This window comes from Scleropages formosus, chromosome 24, assembly GCF_900964775.1.
Source record: "Scleropages formosus chromosome 24, fSclFor1.1, whole genome shotgun sequence".
Classification (NCBI taxonomy): domain Eukaryota; kingdom Metazoa; phylum Chordata; class Actinopteri; order Osteoglossiformes; family Osteoglossidae; genus Scleropages; species Scleropages formosus.
Window position 1 is genome coordinate 2,306,592 of NC_041829.1, and position 23,503 is coordinate 2,330,094.

The 23,503-nt window shown below is 42.7% G+C and overlaps 1 protein-coding gene across 1 annotated transcript in view; it reads left to right on the top strand.

Annotated features, from left to right (window-relative positions):
• large1 (LARGE xylosyl- and glucuronyltransferase 1) overlaps positions 1-23,503 on the top strand; it is a 114,173-nt gene that overhangs the window by 56,957 nt on the left and 33,713 nt on the right. Inside the window, exons 5-8 of the mRNA XM_018756092.2 lie at positions 1,379-1,502; positions 1,796-1,967; positions 13,878-13,982; positions 17,041-17,153. Of these exons, the coding sequence (XP_018611608.1) occupies positions 1,379-1,502; positions 1,796-1,967; positions 13,878-13,982; positions 17,041-17,153 (514 nt within the window). The remainder of the gene's footprint in view (positions 1-1,378; positions 1,503-1,795; positions 1,968-13,877; positions 13,983-17,040; positions 17,154-23,503) is intronic.

The following is a 23,503-nucleotide window of genomic DNA, read 5'->3' on the forward strand; positions in this document are numbered from 1 at the left end:
ACATAGTAAAATTCAAATTCATGTAACTTCTCTCCAAAATGACTTTCAGTCTTGTACAATTATTTACCCATTTATACAGCTGGGTAATTTTTTACTGAGGCAGTTTAAGGTAAGTACCTTGCTCAAGGTACTACAGCCAGAGGTGAGATTCAAACCCATGACCTCTGAGCCCGAAAGTGAAATTTCTAACCAGCTACGCTGTCTGCTGTCCCATGTGATCATTGTATTGTCTAGTAACTCATGATCTCGATAAATGTTTATATGTAGGCTATTCAGTATGCAGAGCTTCTTGCTCTCCGTGTATCTCCATGGAACTGTACAGCAGCAGTCTTATTTATTTCTGATATCTAAAAACCTCAACGAGAACAGAGAGATTGCTTAAAATCAGTTAGGAGCATAAAATTTTCAAAATGGCACGTCTTTTAATAAAAAGCAATGTATTTTTATGTGTTGACTTTCACAAGTTTTATATCATTCTTTAGGAATTTAAAAGCTTTGGGAAAGTGCTTGGTAATCAGGTATCCAATTATGCTGCTCCACGTCTTGCTTCACTAATGCGAACACAAGCGAGAGACACTTGCATTCAGTCTATTCAGTCTCCAGCAGTCAGATGTCTCGCTCAGCGCCACTTCAGTACCACAATTTCTGGATTCGAGACAGGTGTGCTGCCAGCAAGTAACTCCTTTATGGTTCTGGTGGGGGCAGCTGTTTGCACAGTGGATTAAAGGTAACAGGTTCAAATCCCACCTCCAGCTGTAGTACTCTTGAACAAGGTCCTCATACTGAATTGCTCCAGTAAAATAACCCAGCTATATAAATAGGTACATAATTGTAAGTAGTTTAACATTGTAACTCGCTTTGGAGTGAAGCATCAGCTAAATGAATACATTTTAACGTAAAATTGATCAATGTTCAGAGTCAATGTGAACTTAACTGTTAATTTTCCTTAACGTTATAGCTGTTCAACAGATTTTTGAAAATTGCATTCTGTTTATGATACAGAGATTTGAGGCTGGGCCGGTGAGAGTGCAATGAATTTTTCATTGTGCTTCACTGAAGTCCAGTGTGTAATAGCCAACATCTGTGAATATCAGTCTCCAGCCCCTACTACTGTACAGGCACTTTGTTCCTTGGCGATTTTAGGCCAATAACAGCCAGACATCTGATCAAGCACACCTCCATTCACTGCTACTGTATTGTTTTTATGAGTTACACTCTCCCATTCTGGACATTTAATGTTTAGTTAAGAAGGTCGTAATTATATTGATATGGACATTTTTGTTATTTGTGTAATGTTTTATTTTGTGCTGGCACATGTGAAGTTGGTGGATGGTAGTATAAGGGTCTCTCATCCTTTCTGTTGGTTTCTGTCCTGCAGACGGAATCCGCTCCATTTTCACTTCATCACTGACTCCATTGCCCAGCAGATCCTGGCCTCGCTCTTTACCACCTGGATGGTGCCTGCTGTGCGTGTGAACTTTTACGATGCGGACGAGCTTAAGGTCAGTGCAGTCGCACAGCTCATTCCATAACTGCTGTCAGCCTCACTCATCATCCAGCTGGCCACACCCTCATGTCAGTGGAATAGCTAATAGCAAACCTAATTATGCGCTAGATGCTGTTAGTATTTAGGTTCACAAATTGGCATTTATAGCTTGTTCGTGCTGCTACTGCTTAAACCAACGACTGATGACAAACTAGATAAGATAAGTGGATAAGTTAGAGGCTGTTTTATGATTTCAGTGCAGCAGGAATCCACTGTATTTTCAGTCACATGTAACCTGTGTGGTTTCAGTCGGAGGTGTCGTGGATCCCCAACAAGCACTACTCTGGAATCTATGGGCTCATGAAGCTGGTGCTGACCAAGACCCTGCCGTCTGACTTGCAGCGTGTCATTGTCCTAGACACGGATATCACATTTGCCACTGACATCGCCGAGTTGTGGGCTGTTTTCCACAAGTTCAAAGGTACTCCACTCTCTGCATGGGTTGAGCCGTTTTCCCCAAGCTATTTTGAATATTTTCCATCACTGTGTTCAGTCCTCTTCTTTATTTTGTGCCTGATTATAGTCCGGGAGAGGTCTTCTATCCTCTCTACTGTGTCTGACATGTCAGTTTAATTCAAGTCATCCTTCTGCCATATTAAATTGCTTTTAAGAGCTTCCTTTCTATTAATTTGATGTAGACAGTTTTAAGTTGATTCAACTGGGTCCTTAACACCTTTCTTGATGACTCCAGCACTGTGGTGAAGAGGGTGTGGTCTAGGCTGTGAACCTAATGTGCAGCAGTAGGTGAACCAAATTAATGATCTTTGCATTTTCACCATTGCTTGTAAACTTTGGTCAAAGAAAGTAGAGCAAAAAAGCATAATACTGCCACAGTGTACTTCTCAGCATAGTCTAGAAATGTAAATTCTTCTGCCTTTACATATATTTCAGACTTGGCTCAGCAGGAGGTGGGCCATAAAACCAGTAAACACTATGACTAAGGGAACACATGCTGCTTGATTTGCCTCTTCAGAAGAATATAATAAATCGTAAAGGCACACACCGTTCTTCCTTTCACACTTTTAGTCTATGTGTTTATACATCATCACTGGATGGTGGGATTTTTTTTATCAACAATAGTTAGTGACCATTTTGTTTACACTTACCCAAGGATGCACAACTCAAGCCCTGGCTGCAGCTAAAGCTGGCTTCCTTCCTTTGATGAGCCTGCAGAACTACTCAGCATGCTGTGCTTCTTCCATGTGGCTGCCAGACCCCATAAGGAGTTTTGGCCCTACGAGCTGGGACTAGTTCTTAACTTCTTGCAGCGCACTGACTTGCTCTGGGATCCTGTCATAGCACCAGTGTATCCATATCATGACAGAAGGTAGACTGCCCAGAGAAAAATAGAAACATCACCAGTTCACTGCAGCATGACAAGATGAGGAATCATTTTAATTGAATTTGACTTTCTGAGTTTGGGGGGTGGGGGTCGTCGTCAACTTTTCCCCTGTCTCTGATATGCAGTTCCTGGTCTGACCCTCCCAATCATTTTTACACATGTAGCATTGTATCCCTGGCTATGTGATTTTTTTTTTTTCCTTCTAAATTAATTTTAAATCCCCCATTTTGTCCTCTCTTCATTGTTCTTGTGAAATTTGCTTCAAATTAAGCTTTTGTACTAGACATTAAAAGTTTAGCTTAAAGCATAAGCATAAAATGAGGAACAATTAAAAACCAATTAGGTGTAGGCGAAGTGTTTTTCTGCCACTTGCCACCCACCTGGAGGGCTCTTGATCGATCATAGGCATCTGCAGGTGGCTGCACATTCATTCATTCTGACCCCCTCTGGATGGTGTATCAATTTCTACAAACTTGCTCCTACTCATTGACCTTGCCTTGTGTATCACTCCTGAATTTTTAATGGATAGGATCTCATCATGCACCATATCATAGACCTCTCCTCAGGCCTTTCACCTCCACCACTCTTGCCCTCCTCTTGAGTCACCCAGTTAGTTTATGTCCTGCTGTAATTGATTCACATTCCAGTCTCTGATGGGTGCTCTTCCTTTTCTGTAACTGCCTGTCTAGGTGAATACAAAGGTGCATTGACACTACTCAAGAGGTTTTGATGATATGAGCCATAGGTCAAGGGGACTATGATGCTTTTGACCTTTAATTAATGATGAAACAAATCACAGCATGCAGGTCCCTTCAAACCTTCAGCACAAGTTTATGAACCCCTAACTCAAGCAGTAGCAAGAAGAGGGAATGGGACTGGAGTCCAGAGACATAGAGCTTCTCTCATCCACTTGTAAACGTTTAGCTAAATTTCATCACTTTGGCAATAAATTTAATGTGAAATTTGATATTTTATATGGAAACAATGCATGGACAAGATAAGATGTTATTGCTAGATATGGTTCACCTTATGAAAAAATAAGTCTTATTCACATAAAACCAATGCATGAGCTCAGATCACCCAAACAAACTGGTTCTATCATTTGAGTAGGTATGTGAAATGGTATTTTAATGGCTGAGATCTGCTTTTGAACTTTGCAGCTGCGGTTTTAACAGCCATAGCAACACTGACTACTCATACAGTGGCTGTGGGGTTGCCTCCCAGCAGGAAGCAGCCTCTCTGGCTGTTGGTGTGAAACTGGCATTGATGCATGTCTCCCAGCACACCTCTTTCAAACTACTACGATGATGCAATTCTGGCTTGGAAGTGATTATAGCAAATGATAAAAGAGTATTCTCAGAATCCCTACACAACTACTTATAGTTTTCCCTTGTGGTTTCATGAGTTATTTTTTCACCATTAAATCCTGATGAGAACAAAGGTTTTCTGGTTCAAGAGCTAGTAGGACCACTGGTTGCAAGGCAAGTGTTTGAATATTGTCTGGTAGGGAAAACATCTAGAACATTGTAACAGCTGGCATTATTAACAGAATGCCATGGCTACACAAGGAATTAATGATATTAAATTAAAAAGTATTGGGGAGGAATTAGAATGTTACACAGCTAAGGCTGGTGTTGGAGGGAAAACCTTCTGGAGGTTCAAGGCCACTCCTTTTGGACATGCTAACTTTACACAAGTTCTACAGTGGTCAGGTGCCGCTGGACACTTTGTGCCAATTCAGCTGGTGATCTTTAGCAGGTTAAATGACTTGTGTGATGAATTGAGTGATGAAACTGAAAGGGACCTAGCATTGGTTGGTGGAATTTTACATAGGGTAGGCGTATTCTCTTGAGTCAAATTTAACTCGTGGCAACTACTCACATCGTTTTCATTGTAAGGGAAGGTGCAGAAGAGGAACCATAGGGCTGTAAACACAGAGAAAAGATGCAAACTCTGAGCTCAGCTCGAACCTGCACCCAAATGCAGAACTCAGGCATTGTCAGGCACGAGCATTCACCACTGTGCCTATTTGTACTAAATTTCCTCTCATTAATCAGCCTTTTTTTTCAAATTTATCTTCCAGTGTTCTCATATCTGTGATAAGGTGTAGTGTAGGATGTCAACTCATGTTGCTGATCTAACTTCACCTGATAGAGCTGAAACAGCTTGTGCAGCTCAGCATGGAGCTGAACTTAGAACCCTGCTGCAAAAAGCACAGAGCGCGGACAAGAAGCTGAGGCACTGCAGCGGTCAGGTTTCCATAATCTATTAGAACACCAAGAAAGACAACCACAGGGTGGTCTTTAGGGAGAGGAGCTTGACCTGTGTGTGACTGTGAGTGGGCAAGATGCGAATGTGCCACGCTTTTCTATTAAAATGTAAATGTGGAAGTGGAGTGGAATACAAAGCCTGGAATATAGATGGAGTGTTTTTTTCTTTCCTTCTGCAGGCATCTCCGGGACATGATCATGTTCAGTATCCCAAATTTGTGATATTCTAGGTTGTGGACAGGTATGACACTAGTAAGTTAGGGAAAGTGTTTTGCATAGTTTTGTCTCCTGATCACTGGTATTGTTGGCCTCTGTGGTTTTCTCAGCTGGGAATGTTTTACTGTAACAAAGGTTGAAATTGGCAACTATGTGAGCGTAAGTGCTCTAAACCCTGGCAGCATTCAACCTCTGAAAAGTTCAACGTCACCACACAAATACCTAGAACCTCAGTCTCTCAGGTTATGGTTAGGGTTCGTAATGGTTTATTGGTTCGTTCATTTTGTCCATGGCTGTTTTCTACCAGGGTAGAATAGGCCTCCTTATTTTCTCCCCATCATGCCGTTAAGTGTTCCCGTCTCTGTGGAGCTGCTCTCCATTATGACCATATGTCTTGGTTAGGAGAAAGGAAAGACTGCAACCATGTGGAAGCACTGATGATTACAGGTAGGAGATGTGGAGAAGATACCCTCCCCCCAAATCTTGTGGTGCATATTCATAATACGAACTGAACAATGTTTATTGCAGGAGCAGTTTTTAATGGAGAAGATCCAAGAATATGGGACCAGCAGACTCGTTGAGTAACATTTACAAACTTTGTAGTTTGCATGCCCACACAACAGCACATCACTGGCACAAATCTTTCTGATGACATTTTCATGAAATGGCTCTGCAAGTAACACATAACGTGTCCACAATCAACACTTTTAAAGACTGAAGAGGTCATCCATTTGTCTGCTAATGGTAAGTCTACAAGGCCATCATCACTAGTGGTGGATAAATCTATGTGATAGCAGGAAATTTCTTTAAAGCTGATTGTGGTCCAGTGCCTGGACTGCTGCTCTGATACCCAGTGGTGTGTGATTTGCACTGGGAAGCAGTTTAACCCTGTCATGACAAAAGGCCTCCTCTGAGCAAATCAGTTATGCAGAGATGTTTTTTAGTTGAATTTTTCCAACTCTCCCTCATGTGTCTTATGGAAGGGCTGAACAAATCCACTGTAAGGCTTTAGTTAAAGGCTTCAAGAATCCTAACTTTTTACTGAGCAGCAAGATCCTCTTCCATTTGGGATAGGTATTTCCCCAAGACTTAGATGATGGGAGATGTAGACATGCCTGCTAAAGAGGTAAAGTGCGACTCCTTTTTCATAAGCTTAATGCAGAGAGGGATGTTTTACTGACTTAGTTCAGGTGAATTAGTTTTTTAAAGGTTTTTTCTTTTCATCCATTCTATCTCCTTACCCAGTTCAATCTGTTCTAATCTTTTTATGCTTGTTGTGCCCACAGTTAGAAATAGGGATTGTGGATAGGGACAGTGTAACAGATGGACCTGGAAGGCTGACTGCTGACTAAGGCTCTTCAGCTTTCTTGTATCCTAATTTGGCACTTTTTTGTCAGAGTGGTCTAATTTCTAACAGGTGTTTGAATCGACCTGCTTTGAAGCGTTCAGTCAGTCAGTTAGCCAGTCAAGATTTACATCCTAACATGTGAGATGTCAGAAGGCATAGTGTAGGCAGAAGTGAGATAAAAGGGGGTCCTGCGCTAATCTTTCAGCATGGATGAGTGGCATTTTACTGTGAGCAGACGGCCTGCAGGGATGTGATGTATGGATCTTAATGGAAGAACACTGCTGGCATTGTGACTCTGTATATCACTTTGTATAGGAACAGCTTTTTAACACCAAAGACTGACTAACGTGCCAATAGAGCATGTTTTTACATATTTTTGTTTTTTGGTGCTTTCCCCTGTGTTTTTGGTTTTAAACTTTGAATAAGAGAATCTGAAATGAACAGAGACAGAGTATTGTCAGGAAATGTTCTTTTTTCCATATAGACCCAATCTAAAAAAAGGTTTAAAGTGTTAAAAAAAAATTGTGTGGTACTCACTCTCTGTGACAAGGTGAGGAGTTCAGTCATCCAGAAGGGACTCAGAGTAGAGTCGCTATTCCTCCACATTGTGAGGAGCCAGTTGAGGTGGTTTGGCCATCTGGTAAGGATGCTCCCTGGGTGCCTCCCTTTAGAGGTATTCCAGGCTTGGCCAACTGGAACGAGACCCCGAGATCGGCCCAGGAGCTGCTGGAGAGATTATATCTCTCAGTTGGCCTGGGAGTGGCTGGGGATCCCCCGGGTTGACCTGGAGGAAGTCGCAAGGGACGTCTGAGCTTCTCTCTCTATTGCCACCCTAGAAGGACTAAGTGGCCTAGAGGATGGATGGATGGAAAAGTATGTTCTGTATGAAAAAGAAAGTGTACTGGTTTCTGAAGGTATTTATTAATTTTAACTCCTGCTCTGTGTCACTGGTTTTGTCTAGTTATTCTTTTAAGGCAATTTCAGAGTAGTGTGCCAGGAAAGGTGTACAGGCTTAATGAATAAAGTGATAGTTTATCTTCTCTTTGTCACTGAGTTGGACTATAGACAAAGGATTCCAGCTCTGTGGTAGTGGAACAACATGCAAAGTGCAGGTCAGTCTTTTTTGAAGACATAGGTCTTTCATCACCTTGTAAACAGCCTGTGTGTCTTAATTTTTGCTGCTTCCACTAAAGGTATTTAATAAGAAAACTGAAGAAAATGCTGTATTTGGTTGAATCAGACCAGAAATGATCCCTCAAGGTGCACTTACTCTCTCAGTTTCATTAACCACTTATCCTTGTCAGGGTTACAGCAGTCTATCCCGGAATCACTGGGCACCAGGCTATGAGGGGTACACCCTTTACAGGGTAGATGCACATGAACACACTCCCTCACAAATTCACACACTATGGGCAATTTAGCATCAATAATTCACCTGAACCAAATATGTTTGGATTGTGGGAGGAACCCTGAGCATCCAAAGGAAACCCAAGCAGACACGGAGAGAACAAACTCACCACAGGTTCAAACCTACTTCAGAGTGGCTAGGGGCTGAGAAGCAACAGATTGCTGGCAGACTGAGGGAAGCAACTGAGGTGGAGAAGCGTAAGGGGTCCAGTATAAAGACCTGTGTTAAACCAGTTGCTAAGATTGAGGGAAAGACATGAAACCATGCCAGACCACCTTATAAGATCTACCTAATAGGTAAGACTCAAACCATTTCTATGGTGATCCTTTGCTGTACTAGATGGGACAACTGGATCCACTGGTTGATGGTATCAAAGTTTAAGAGAGGTCAAGTAGAATGAGGACTGAGGAGAGAGAGTTGACTCTATCTGACAGCAGTTTTTTTCAATGCAAGGTAATAATCATTTTGGGCAAGGAATAAAGATAACTCAGTGTAAGATGCATATTCAAAAATTGTTTAGAAAAAAGGAGTAGTGAAACTGGCCTGTAAATCTGGGTTGAATTTGAGTCTAGAGAGGGATTCTTTAAATGAAAATGAGAAGCAACCAGAGGAGAGTGAGGAATTAAAAAATAGATTAAGTAAAAGTAAGGCATTGTTGGGAAACTGACATTAAGAGAGTACTAGGGATGGAATGAAGGTGACAGGCAGTGGCTTGGTCCAAGAGAAGAAAAGGTCAGAGGTGTTCCTTTCAGAAATTGGTAAAAATACAGAGAATGATACTTTGCTGGGACTCCTGGCAGAGGGAGATTGATGTTGAGAACCTGCTGGTGATTGGCTAAACTTTGTCTTTAAAATTGTCAACCTTGAGGGAATAGGAAGGAGGTGGGGAAACGCAGAAGAAAAAGTGGGGATTCAAGGCGGAAAACAAAATATTTCCCCATGAATCCCCACTTTTTCTTCTCTACTTAAAGCCCTCTCTACTTAAGTATAGCTAAATCAATATAGGTATACAAATGAAGCACTTTTAACCATTGTCACCTGAGCACACATAGCAAAGGACAGATGTAGCTTAGAGTGCAGGGGCAGATTCCTTCTTTATGAGTGGAATGTCTCATATACACATACTCAGTCATTGTAGATTCCTTTCACTGCCTCTAACTCTGTCTAACACAACACATCTCCCTGTGCTTGCATGATCATTGCTTGCTGTGCAGCTTGGTGGGTTGGCTTTGGGCCCATGACCCTGCCAGATGGAAGCTGGACTTATCCCCATTCTCACTCTGGATCAGTCATGGTCACTTGCTACTCCTTGCTGAGAACATCCTTGAAAATCCTGTTCCAATCAGGATTGCTTAGTCGGAAACCCATATGCAGAGACATGTACTGAGCACATAAGCAAGTTGAAGTTATTCTTTCTTTTGTTTGCAGCTCATAAACTCTCATCCTCAATTGTGGGGACTAGTTCCGGATAGTTGGACTGTTACAAATGATATTGACTTGAGGGTGTATTAGTACAAAGTATGACATTGAATCTTTGAAGTATTTTGCACCCCTCATTGACCATTCACTGACTACCTTTAGTCATTTGAATTTTGTCCATTCCCCTATATGTTCTCAAAGACCAATTTCCTTAGCTTTGTCTATCATTGCTTATTACAAACAGATTGCAATTTGTATAGTTTAAATGCTGAATGATGAAATGTATTCTGTACCAAGAACTAAAAATGTTGGTTCATTGCACTACTGCTGCTTTCTTTTAATAATTTTGCTAGAAAAGGAAACAAGCAGCATTGCATTTTGGGCATGTACAAAGTTAAAATGGCATAGCATGGCTGAAATAGCCCATGAGGTATCAGGAGTTCTTCAAATGTCCTCAAAACAGTAGAACCCCAATCAGCTTTCAGCAGTGATTAATTCTGGCATGTGCATTGTCTTTTCTCCCAGTGTGAGGTGAGATCAAATCAAAGCCTCTGACCAATCTTCAAGTGAAAAATTGAATACAAAATTGATTTTCATTTGTGTTGATTTTTCCATTGAGTTATATGGTGCTGTCTTGGCCACAGTGTCATCTTATCATTTCTCTGTACATTGTAACTGGATTTGCAGCTGGGTCAAGACTTTGGCTTTTCACTAAAAGATACTATTTATTGCCATTGTGGAATTCATTGCAGTTTTATCTTAAGACATTTAGGCCATTTCCATATTATTAAGAGTTTATAACACTCACGTAAACAAAACCTATGATGATATAGTAGCCATTTCTGTACATTCCCGCAAAATTCAGTTTCAGGTCAATGGTACGACTGCGCACATTAATGAAATCTTTTGGCCTCCTTCATGTAACAGTAGCTAGAGAACTGGAATGTTCCTTAGAAGCACAGTTGTGCCCTTAAGTAAACTATATAACCTGAATTATCACCAAAATTTGAAAATGTCTGCTGTTTAAATTGCTGTGGATAACTGTATCCGTTTGGCAGTTGTATAATACAGCCAGTTATTGAATGTAGGACACAACTGGATCTTGAAAAAGTCAGTGGTTTAAACCATTTCCTCTGAGAAACACTTGAAATGGGACATATCATGCAAGTCCTGTCACTCTTTCTTTTTGGAGTATGCTTCCTTGATGAGGATACCTGACATGAGTACACTTTGTCTTTTTTAACCACTAATGCAGGTTTAGACCTCTAAGGAGGAAGGTGGTTCATGATAGTTTTCATGGTCCTCCTGTACCAATCTCTGTTCAAGCAGTTAATCTTGGGAATAGCATCAGAAACCCTGACTGTCAAGTCCACTGGCAAGTAGTGGTGGTACTTGTAACTGTTGTGCACCCACATAAAAAGCACAAAATAACTGCTACAAATTGTCATCCTGTTGGCTTAGAGGAATGGCCTGAAATCTTTAAATACTGTAACTGCTGTGTTTAGCTGTAATTAGGGAAGCATAGTTGAGCTCTCAAGAAGATCATGAAATATATTTAAGAGTTGCCCACCCCTCACTGACTCACCAGTTCATATTCTGAGCTGAACAGAGTTTGTAGCATGGTTTCTAAGTTTGTTGGTCCCCAGGTCAATTCAGACACTTGCTGTTTTTCTGGAAGGACTCATGAGTCTTCCACTTGAATCATAAGGTTTCCTTCTTAGTGCCCCATTCTAGCCCAAATAATTAATTAATTCATTCATTCATTTTAAATGTGTGGCAGGTGAGAACCTGACCATGCCCAACCCACACCAAAACTGGCAATAACACCTGGGCTAGGTGAGTTTGTGATTCCTGAGTTTGAGAGATTAAATCTTTCATTTGTTGATCCTTGTGTTTCACAACTTCTGAATTCACCATTTTTCCTACAATTTACCCTTTCTTCAACTGAGAGTTGATTTTGGTTTTATTCGGTTTCATTTCTAATCATGCAGGAAAAAAAATGTAAGATTATCGATCCACCACTGGTTCCCACCTGTTCATTCTCCAACCTGGGAATGCTTCTTCATACCATAAGCTGTTCATCCAATACAGGGCCACAGTGGTCCAGAGCTTAGCCCAGAAGCATAGGGTAGCTACTCACAAAAAATTTTCTTGCACATTCACATACTATAGGCAGTTGAGTTATCCTAGCCACCTGCATGTCTTTGAACTGTGTGAGGAAACTAGAGCACCCAGAGGAAACCCACATGAACCCCCCCATTCCAAATACATAATCTGTCATACATTTTAATTCAGTTAGAGCTTATTGACTTTAATGGTATCTGTATTTAATGCTTAAACACCCTAGAGTTGTTGCAAAAAAAATACTTTTTTGTAGTTCTTATACGCAAACTAAAGTAAACATTTTTAATTAATTACAGAACATTTAAAAAATTAAAGGATATTTAAAAAAATTGAATTACAGGAAAAAATACCATGATGTAGTCATGGTAATTCTAGCTATGTTAACTTTTACAAACCATTCGGAGCATACACCTTATTGACAAAAGATTCTTTCATGGAACTTGACCCTGCCACTTTCTGCTCATAGATCCAACTCATTGAGCAACAGAGTTCCTTCTGCCCACAGATGATGGATGTTCAGGAGCAGGTTTTCTGTCTTCAGGGCAATTCCGTGTTCAGTAGCATTATCACATCTGACCCTCAAGTCATCCGTCATCTCTATTGCAAGCTCTGATTGCACAGTCTGATGAGGATCTCTTTTTGCTTCTGTGTTTAATGAATTTAATCTGTGATAAATATCCCCTTTGCCTTCCTTAACGTGTTATTTTCCAAAGAAAGAGCCACAAAATTTTCAGACACAGGAGCTTTTAATGTGTCTTTGAAGGAAAGAGAAAAGGTGATGGTTAAAAGTTTTCTAGGTATTTCATGTTTTCCATTTACTTTCCAAAGCACTAAATAGATGTTATTGACTTTTGTCCTTGCAAGCATGGAAACTCTTGATGAAATGGGCACCTGATTGTAGAAACCAATCTCCTGAATAACCAAAATAAAGAAAAGGTAATTGACTGTGAAGTGAAAAAAAAAAAAAAGAAAAAAGAAATTGCAGTATGGGAATGTGTAAGTGCAAATGTCTATTGATTGCAACCAAACAACTGTCCTTGCTTTTTGTCTGTTTCTTCCATTGGTCTCTTGTCTGCAAATATTTTGGTATACTCACTATAATTCACAATGGACTGAATCTATATATATACATATATATAAGCGGGGGCGCGGTGGCACAGTGGGTTGGACCATGGTCCTGCTCTCCGGTGGGTCTGGGGTTCGAGTCCCGCTTGGGGTGCCTTGCGACGGACTGGCGTCCCGTCCTGGGTGTGTCCCCTCCCCCTCCGGCCTTACGCCCTGTGTTACCGGGTAGGCTCCGGTTCCCCGTGACCCCGTATGGGACAAGCGGTTATGAAAATGTGTGTGTGTGTGTGTGTGTGTGTGTGTATATGTGCGTGCACGCGCAACTGTTTTTTTCTGGCTATTCATTAGGGTGATCATTTAGTGAAAGGATTTAATATGCTTGACTGTCTGGAAGATGTGTTTTTAGGACTCTACCTGCATCAGTCGAAGCTAATTGGCGGAACCACCTTTTTGCACTTATCACTCCATTAAAAGACTACTTTCTTTTTGGGAGGGTCAGGTGGAATATTGGATGTTGGGATGGGAGGTGGTCTTTAATTGTCACACTCAGCTGCCACCTTGAGAGTGGGGCTGCACAGTTGTTTTTTAAAATGTTTAAAGACCTGTCTGTCTGGCGCTCATTAATCTTCCTTACATCCCTCATTAAACCTACTGCTTATGCTCACCCCCATACCCCCCCCCCCACATACTGTTTTGTGAGTCTCTCTTCTTGTCTTTGTTCCCAGTTGAACCTCCTTGCCCCCCTGTGGGCTTCTGTCATACTTCCCTAGTCCACATTGTATTCTCGCTTGTAGCAAACCAAAGGAGACTAACAGATTGCAAGGACATGAGATTAGAGTGGAGGGTAATTTTATTCAAGGGACATTCATTTTTTGGACTTAATATCATTCTGCAGTTCATTGTTTCTGCTTCAGTTCTGCTGCCTCTGTTGAAAGTAAAAAAACACCCTTAAGGACCTAAGGGTTTTGGAATTACACATGGGCTTCATTGAAGCTTGGCTAGGGTGCATCTGACCAAAGAACCTCATCAACACACACCAGGTGACTGATCAGCACCCCTCCTTCTAGGAAAGGGGGCAGCCCTAGAGTAAGTAGTACCTCTGAGGAACCCTCATCATCTGTGTCTTAACTCTCTTGTAGGTCAACAGGTGTTGGGGCTGGTAGAAAACCAAAGTGACTGGTACCTTGGGAACCTGTGGAAGAACCATCGCCCCTGGCCAGCCCTTGGCAGAGGTTTCAACACAGGTGAGTACCAGTCCATGAATGCAGAGCAGAGACTGTGGCAGCTCATGTCTCTGGTGGCCATGCTTGTTTAAACCCACATGGGTGCCTCCAGTCTGTCCCCTGTCCAGTTTGTCAGACCAGCTGCATGTTGGTTTTGACAGCATCCATTTCCTATTTTCTGTCATTATTTTTAATATGTGAAATGTGTCAAATTTAATCTAACAGTCTCTTCAAAATCCAGTTGTTTGTTTACTAAGCACAGGCCTGTAGAAAGGTAAAGAGGCAGAATAGAAGTCAACAGTTTTACAGGTCTTGTGAATCCATCTGAGGAAAGACTGATCGTGCTCTGTTTCTAGTGCAGTGCCCATTGCCCTCACACTTCTCAGTTTTTCTCTTATCAAAATCCAGCCACACCTTTCTAGAAAAAGTCTTACGAGGGCTTGTAAGATATAGCAGCTGAGCTGTAGAGCATGAAGTTGATCTTTTTATTGACCTACTCAAAGCAAATGGTGTTTAACTATTCTTGACACGCTGATGTTTGAGAACCTCGTGCATGTTGTGGCTCAAACAGCCTGTGCTGCATTTTACGAGGATTTGTGGAACCTAGAATGTACTTCACAAAAAAGACTCATATTAAATGTCATTTTAATGACATTTGGAAACTCATGCAAATGAATGTGATTTTTCTTCAAATTCCTGGTAAAATACCAAGTATACATACTTTCTCAAAATGCTGTTTCCAAGCTTTATGGCTTTCTCACTTCTGTGAACAAAAATATGGAAAAAATATTGTGCTTGATGACAAAATTAAAGAATGAGCTTGACTGCTGGAATCCCAGTTGTATACAGTCTATTAGAAAAATTCATTATCACTGAATGGGTTCGATGAGGAGACGTGTCTATACTGTTTTTTTTGTATTACAGTTCATCATCAATACTTTTTTGGTTTCTTGTTTTTTATTTTCTATTTTTCATTTCACAGTTTTTCAGTTATTGACTCTACAGTGTTCTATTATTTTACATCTTGGTATCATTGTAATTATATTCTTCATACCATCTTTGTTTCCTATCTTTTATGAGTACCATTCAGTTACTGGCTTCACCTGTTTTTTCTAACAAATACAGTACATCATAATCTGTCATATGTTTTATACATACTTATACACACAGTGCCTTGCAAAAGTATTCAAACCCCTTGAAATTATCAAAATTGTCTGGATTACAAATTATACTTACACATTATATTCCAATCAGTATTTTTATTGTGAATATGCTATAACAGTAAATTGCCAGAGCCAAAATAAATTGTTTGTTTGCAGATATTAAGGAAAGCTTAGCGGATAGCTGGTAGCATAGTTGTTACAGCTACTGCCTTTGGACCTAGAGATTACAGGTTCAAATCTCATGGCTGGCTGTAGGACCCTTGAGCAAACTACTTGCCCTAAATTGCTCCAGTAAAAATTACCCAGCTGTACAAATGGGTAAATAATTGTAGGTAGATTAATATTGTAAGTTGCTAAATAAGTGTTGAATAAATGTAAAACTGCAAAATGGTGCTTGTAAAAGTATTCCAACCCCACACATTAATATTTCTGCTGCACATGTCTCTCTTCACATATATACATCCTGATGAAGGCATTTAGCCACGTTTGTGTTTTGTGCAAATTGAATTGCATCACAAAGTTTCAGTTTCCATCCATTTTCTGGTAGATTTTCTGTCCTAAGCTTCTGACATTTTTCTGTGTGTAATTTTTAGTTTTCTTTCACTAAAGATCCCTTTTTAATTATTACAACTTTTTTCATCTTTGTTTTATATTTAATCAGAAGTTATTTGACAGTGATAATAAATCATAGTTAGCTTTTTAGAGTCCCATGTTGCCAAAACACATGATATTAATTTTTGGCATTTACATGAGACACTACCTAATCATAATCTTCAGAGCTAGTTTGCTTAAATTTTCAGGTGATGTCTATTATCATAACCTCTGATGTAGATGTCCTGCTGGTTGTAACACTCAATCTGTACTAGTGATCATACCTAATCCTAGAAGTGGCCAATTCAAAATCATAGCAGACAGCTTCATGAGAGAATGAGACTATGGTCTGTAAAACTATTCGTGAGACAGCAGTTGTATGAAAATATGAAGTGGTTTTGCATCACCTGAACACATTTCTGCCATCAGAGCTGTGTCAGAATCGCAAATGACTGCTTCAGCTGCTTAACACTGTGCCAGAAGAAAATGATGGCCACATCCCATACCTTCTGCAAGCATACTGTGTACAGGTGCCAGAGAAGGAGCAGAACAGATTCACATTCAGTTAGCCATGCTTCTTCACACATGGCTGCGTAACGGATGACGGATTGAGGCTAATGGGATGTTCCGGCTCAGACCATCAGCCACCCCCTTGTCACTCCAGATTTGCCGGGCAATCAATTGTCCCCCTCCAAATGGCAATTTTGTCATATGTGCTCAGGGCCATTGCTGTGCAAAATCAGTGCATCACAGGACACCTGAACGAGACTCATCAGTATCCCTTCTTTAGTGTGCTTGATTGATAAGGAAGTGTTCGTCAAGAGGAAAGATTACTTCCAGAAGTAGTAACAACAAGCACATTTATCCTCTGTCTTTTTGAAATGAACTATATTGATAGGAGAGTGCCTCTGACTGTGAAACTAGAGCTCCACAGCAATGTTGCCTATGGCCATGATGTGTAAATTCAGTTTTCCATGGTCCAAGTGTGACCAAGTGAAATACTTTCTGTCACAGGCACACTGAGATTTGTTCTTTTTCTAATTACTCCTATTTTGCCTATGGAGATTTCAACCTTGTTGAACTACAGATTTTTGTCTCTCTAGAGACATGTATGACAAACCCTTATAGGGTAACAGTTGTGAGATGTAAGATACTTGTTTTTCAGACACCTTAAGGTTGTGTTCTTCGAGGCTCTGTGATGTTGTTCACATGGGCAATTGAGACAAGGACATTTCATTCATTCATTCATTCATCTATCTGTGTTTGTCACTCTGGGCTCATCCTGCTGCTGAGTATTTTGCTTCTTGTGTGTGCATATGTCTCAGGGGTTATCCTGCTGCTGCTGGACCGACTGCGGAAACTGAAGTGGGAGCAGATGTGGCGGCTGACAGCAGAGAGAGAACTGATGAGCATGCTGTCCACCTCACTGGCTGACCAGGTAGGAGACACCCATTCACACTTGACTTGTTAACCAGGGCCTTACAAGTGTTGACCTGGGCATGCAGGTCATACAGCTGGATCTGCAGGTTTTTGTTCTGTCATTGCATTCATCATTTGGATGGGAGATGATATACATATAGTACAACATTCCTTGCAGTTCTTCATCACAATCATAACCCTCCATAGAGTTTTTATTTTCCATATGACTATGATGTTCAACAAGGATGTAAAAATTTAAATCTGCTTGTTTTAAGATGGACATTTCTGCAGACTGTTTAAGGTGGATGTTGACAATCAGGCTCCTAATCTGTTATTTCATGAGCCCTTCGTAGCTCTGTGCACGTGAAACTGTTGGGGACCATGCCTAAGCACAGCACAACTGCTGTGGTGAGGGAGAAATGAGATGTAGTCCTGGAAGATGAACTTATTGAGGTTGCCAGCCACTGATCACATGGTTGCCTCAGTAATGATGCATTAGAGAGTAGACCTAAAGATTCTGAGAACTAGTCTTCTTCTTTTCTGACATGCAAAATGTTATATTAACTAGGCATTACCCTTGTTCATAGTGCCCTGGCAGAATTTAGGTTTTGTGGTAATTGGGGTAACATGTCCAACATGGACTTTAAAAGTGGCTGTAATTCCTGTTCCAGTTGGTGGGGCACTGGAAGGCTGACTCATTGCAAATGCAGTCATGAATTCAAATGGACTTATCTGAGTTTAATTATTTTTGTTGTAAAAAAAAATCCTCACTGCATTAAGCACAGCATGCCACCCTTTTCTGATGTCCATAATTTCTCTGTTCAGCTTTCAGTGTTTGAGTCATGCTCTCCACTATAGCAAAGCCTTGCGGGTGGTATGGCATGTGAATATCCTGTTTTACTACTAATTGCTTAATTATTTTCCCGTAGAGTTCCTTGATCCAAATTGTTGATGAACTCTTCATGTTGCAAAAGTTTCATAGCTAAACTTTTCTCATATGTTTCTAGTAGTCTATCAACAACAGTATATCAGTATCTCCCACTAAGTGATAGTAGACCAATGTTAACCATTAGTAAATGCATTAATGGGCATGAAGGCCTAGGGCTGTGTCCTAGTCAGACCATCACCCCACTTCTTTAGCTTACCTGTACACAAGTAGTGCATCTCTAAAAAATGTCTTCTGCTTCCTTTTTCTGTCTTTGCACTATAATGTCTGATACGTCAAATGGTGGGAATTTCATACTCCCTAAGTGTCTAGTCACATAACTTTTAACAGTCACTTTTTATTTTCCATTTCTGGTGAGTTTCTAGGTTTTCTTGGCTATATGCCATGGTCCTTTGTGCTCCAGACACTGGCTCTGAAAGTGCAGCCTGCATAGTTGCTCTGACAGGACATCTTTTACCCTGTGCTTCCGAGTTGTTTTCCTTGATATGTAGATACCTGGATAACTGAACATCTTCCAGGCCTGTTTTGTTGCTGCCCTGATAGCTTTGATTTCCTTACAGTGTTTTATTGGTGTCATCCTCTTGAGGTATTGTCTTAATTTCAACAGCAACCAGAAATCAGAAAGTACCTCATTGGCTAATTTAATATTTGTGGAAACATTCTATCTTTCTCCTTCAAATAATTCAGGGAGTTCAATTTCTGCTAGTGATGCTTCTCCACCCCTCACAGAGAACCAGAGCTAACCACTTCTTCTTCTTCAGAAGTAACCAGTGCTCAACCAGTCACTTTGGCCTAATTTTTCTTCCATAGATTCTGTTCTCACAGCACAGTTTCATCTAACCTTTAATATCCTTCTGACTTTCTATATCCTCTGTCCTTCTTTACAATCATGCAATTGTCCTTCTTAATTCAGGATCAAAGCTTCAACCTTAGTTCTTTGCTTAGGAGGCATGCTTGCTGTCAAGTTCTTTGGACATGTTTTTCTGTTTTTGCAACTTTACCAAAAATGCAAAAAGTGAATAATGATTTTGTGATGTTGAAATTAGTTAGGCACATTTTGCAGCTCACTTGTCAATAACCAAAAATCTAGAACATGTTGTCAGTTCCACCACTTGCCTCAATCTAGTGACTGTGGTTGGTTTCCAAATTTCTGTCAAAGCTCTAATCTTCAGTTGAGCACCACCATATGTTTCTCTTTTGATGCCAAGTAAATTATTTGTTGTAATATTCAGTGCATTTTTAACCCCTCCTCCTCTCTTTTGAAGATGAATAGCAAGTGATGCAGACCTCTAATAGACTCGCTCAGAAAGCGGTCTAGACGAAAAATCATGGGCAATATCATTGACAGATACTGTTTGCCAACTATACACAGAATAGGGGCTGGATTAGCCACCAGGGTGTACCATCTATGTGAGATCATTTAGGGCAGTGTAGTCAAAGCTCTCTCCAGCTTCCATTTGCTGCAGCATAGCACAGTGATCTTGGTTAATATTGCTTCAGTCAGTTCAACAAATATTTCAATTTAATGTAGCAATGGAACACATTTCAGCTCAAGATTATCCTTGAGATGACCACAAACAATGGTTTTTCTCTGGGTATCTGTCATGACAACTAAAAGCTCCTTCCTAATTATCAGCAGTAGCCTGTTTGAACGCATTGACATCAAACCAATTGTTATTAACTATAGGCTAATTTAAAGGCAGTTGCCTCACTGTACCTGCAAATTGTTTGGATTCAGGACCTAGAAATCACACATCTCACATGCTTGCAATACCTCAAATCACTCCTTCACTGTTGGGATCCGTTCATGCTCACATTTACACTTAAAAGACTTTACGTTATCATTTTAAACTGCTTTATCATTTGAAGCCTAGGTGTACATATATTTGCTTAGCCAGCACTTCCCACAGTGTTACAGTTTCGTCCTGCTGTGACAAGACATACTGGGTTTACAAGGTTTGCACCTGCAGGCAGTACAGCATAAAGGGATGCATAGTGCTGGGACTCACTCACTGTCTCAGGTGGGGGGCTTGACTCAGAATCACCTTCATGGTGAGTCACAGTTGCTCAGCTCCAACACTAAGGCCAGCATCCAGACAGGTACACGAATTTCATTTCTGACAGCAAACATATTCTGAGGGATTACTTAAGAGATTTTGAACCCTGCCATTCATAGCTATAGGCACTCTTGACTATGTCAATGTCTAATTTAGCCAACAATACAGGAAACTGTTTCCATGTGCATGTATTTATTCGGCAGACATTTTTCTCCAAAGCAGCATACATTTCAGAACCTACAGGCATTCCCCAGATTACAGACGACTTCCGTTCCCCAGTCTGTCTTTAAGTCGGATTTCTACGTAAATAGGAACAGTTAGGAACAGTTTCTGTCTAACGTCAGTTAGTCAAACATTCCTCAATATGTAGTATATCGTGTACCTTTCTATGCATAAAAACATTAAAGAAACACTTCCGTATACACTAAAACATCTTCAATATAACATCCATCCATCCATCCATCTTCCTCCGCTTATCCGGGACCGGGTCGCGGGGGCAGTAGTCCAAGCAGAGCCCCCCAGATTTCCCTCTCCCCACACACCTCCTCCAGCTCCTCTGGGGGAACCCCAAGGCGTTCCCAGGCCAGCTGGGAGACGTAGTCTCTCCAGCGTGTCCTGGGTCTGCTCCAAGGCCTCCTCCCAGTGGGACATGCCCGGAACACCTCCCCAGGGAGGCGTCCAGGAGGCATCCGGAACAGATGCCCGAGCCACCTGAACTGGCTCCTCTCGAGGCGGAGGAGCAGCGGCTATACTCCGAGCTCCTCCCGGGTGACTGAGCTCCTCACCCTATCCCTAAGGGTGCGCCCAGCCACTCTGCGGTCTCCCGCTTGCATCTGCGATCTCATTCTTTCGGTCATGATCCAGAGTTCATGACCATAATAGGTGAGGATAGGAACGTAGATCGACCGGTAAATTGAGAGCTTCGCCTTACAACTCAGCTCCTTCTTCATCACAACAGACCGGTACAATGACCGCATTACTGCGGACGCCGCACCGATCCGTCCGTCAACCTGCCGCTCCATTTTTCCCTCACTCGTGAACAAGACCCCGAGATACTTAAACTCCTCCACTTGAGGGAGCAACTCCCCCCTAACCCGGAGGGGGCAATCCACCTTTTTCCGACTGAGAACCATGGCGTGGGATTTGGAGGTGCTGATGCTCATCCCTGCCGCTTCGCATTCGGCTGCAAACCTCTCCAGTGCACGTTGCAAGTCTTGATTTGATGAAGCCAACAGGACCACATCGTCCGCAAAAAGCAGAAACGAGATCCTGTGGCCACCAAAACAGACACCCTCTGTTCCCTGGCTGCGCCTAGAAATTCTGTCCATGAAGATAATGAACAGAATCGGTGACAAAGGGCAGCCCTGGCGGAGTCCAACATGCACCGGGAACAGGTCTGACTTACTGCCGGCAATGCGAACCAAGCTCCTGCTCCGGTCATACAGAGAACGAGCAGCTCGTAGCAGCGAGCCCTGAACCCCAGAATCCCGAAGTACCTCCCACAGGATGCCACGAGGGACACAGTCGAATGCCTTCTCCAGGTCCACAAAACACATATGGATTGGTTGGGCAAACTCCCACGAACCCTCCAACACTCTAGTGAGGGTATAGAGCTGGTCCAGTGTTCCACGGCCAGGGCGAAAACCGCATTGCTCCTCCTGAATCCTAGGTTCTACTATCAGTCGGATTCTCCTCTCCAGTACCCTGGCATAGACTTTCCCAGGGAGGCTAAGGAGTGTGATCCCCCTATGGTTGGAACACAATCTCCGGTCCCCCTTCTTAAAAAGAGGGACCACCACCCCGGTCTGCCAGTCCAGAGACACCATTCCCGAGCTCCACGCAATGCTGCCGAGGCGTGTCAGCCAAGACAGCCCCACAACATCCAGAGACTTGAGAAACTCGGGGCGGATCTCATCCACCCCGGAGCCTTGCCACCGAGGAGTTTTTTGACTACCTCAGCAACTTCAGCCAGGGTAATGGACGACTCCCCATCCAAGTCCCCGGCCTCAGCTTCCTCTACGGAAGGCGTGTCGGAGGGATTGAGGACATCCTCAAAGTACTCCTTCCACCGCCCGAGGACATCCTCAGTTGAGGTCAGCAGCGCACCACTTCCACTGTAAACAGTGTTCGTGGAACACGGCTTCCCCCCTCTGAGTCGCCGGACGGTTTGCCAGAATCTCTTTGAGGCCGACCGAAAGTCTTCCTCCATGGCCTCACCGAACTCCTCCCAAGCCCGAGTTTTTGCCGCGGCGACTGCCAGAGCCACGTTCCGTCTGGCCCGCTGGTACCTGTCAGCTGCTTCAGGAGTCCCATGAGCCAGCCAGGCCCGATAGAACTCCTTCTTCAGCTTGACGGCATCCCTTACCTCCGGTGTCCACCACCGTGTTCGGGGATTGCCGCTGCGACAGGCGCCGGAGACCTTATGGCCGCAGCTCCGAACCGCCGCCCCGACAATGGAGGTGTGGAACATAGTCCATTCAGACTCAGTGTCCCCCACCTCCCTCGGGACCTGGTTGAAGCTCTGTCGGAGGTGGGAGTTGAAGACCTCTCTGACAGGGGCCTCCGCCAAACGTTCCCAACAGATCCTCACTTTGAGTTTAGGCCTGCCAGGTCTGTCCAGCTTTTTCCCCCACCATCGAATCCAACTCACCCCCAGGTGGTGATCAGTTGACAGCTCAGCCCCTCTCTTCACCCGAGTGTCCAAGACATATGGCCGAAGGTCAGAAGAAACGACTACAAAGTCGATCATCGATCTCCGACCTAGGGTGTCCTGGTGCCAATTGCACTGATGGACACCCTTATGCATGAACATGGTGTTCGTTATGGACAAACCGTGACTAGCACAGAAATCCAGTAACAACTCACCACTCGGGTTCAGATCAGGGAGACTGTTCCTCGCAATCACGCCCCTCCAGGTGTCACTGTTGCTACCCACGTGGGCATTAAAGTCCCTCAGTAGAACGACAGAGTCCCCAGTGGGAGCGCTTTCCAGCACGCCCCCCCAGGGACTCCAAAAAGCCGGGTACTCTACACTGCCACTAGGCGCATAAGCACAAACGACAGTGAGAGACCATTCCCTGACCCGAAGGCGCAGGGAGACGACCCCCTCGTTCACCGGGGTAGACTCCAACACATGGCGGCTGAACTGGGGGGCTATTAATAAGCCCGCACCCGCCCGCCGCCTCTCACCCTGGGCAATGCCAGAATAGTGGAGAGTCCACCCTTGATTGAGAAGAGTGGTTCCAGAACCCAAGCTGTGAGTGGAAGTGAGCCCGACTATATCTAGACGGTATCTCTCAACCTCCTGCACTAGCTCAGGCTCCTTCCCCGCCAGTGAGGTGACATTCCAAGTCCCAAAAACCAGAG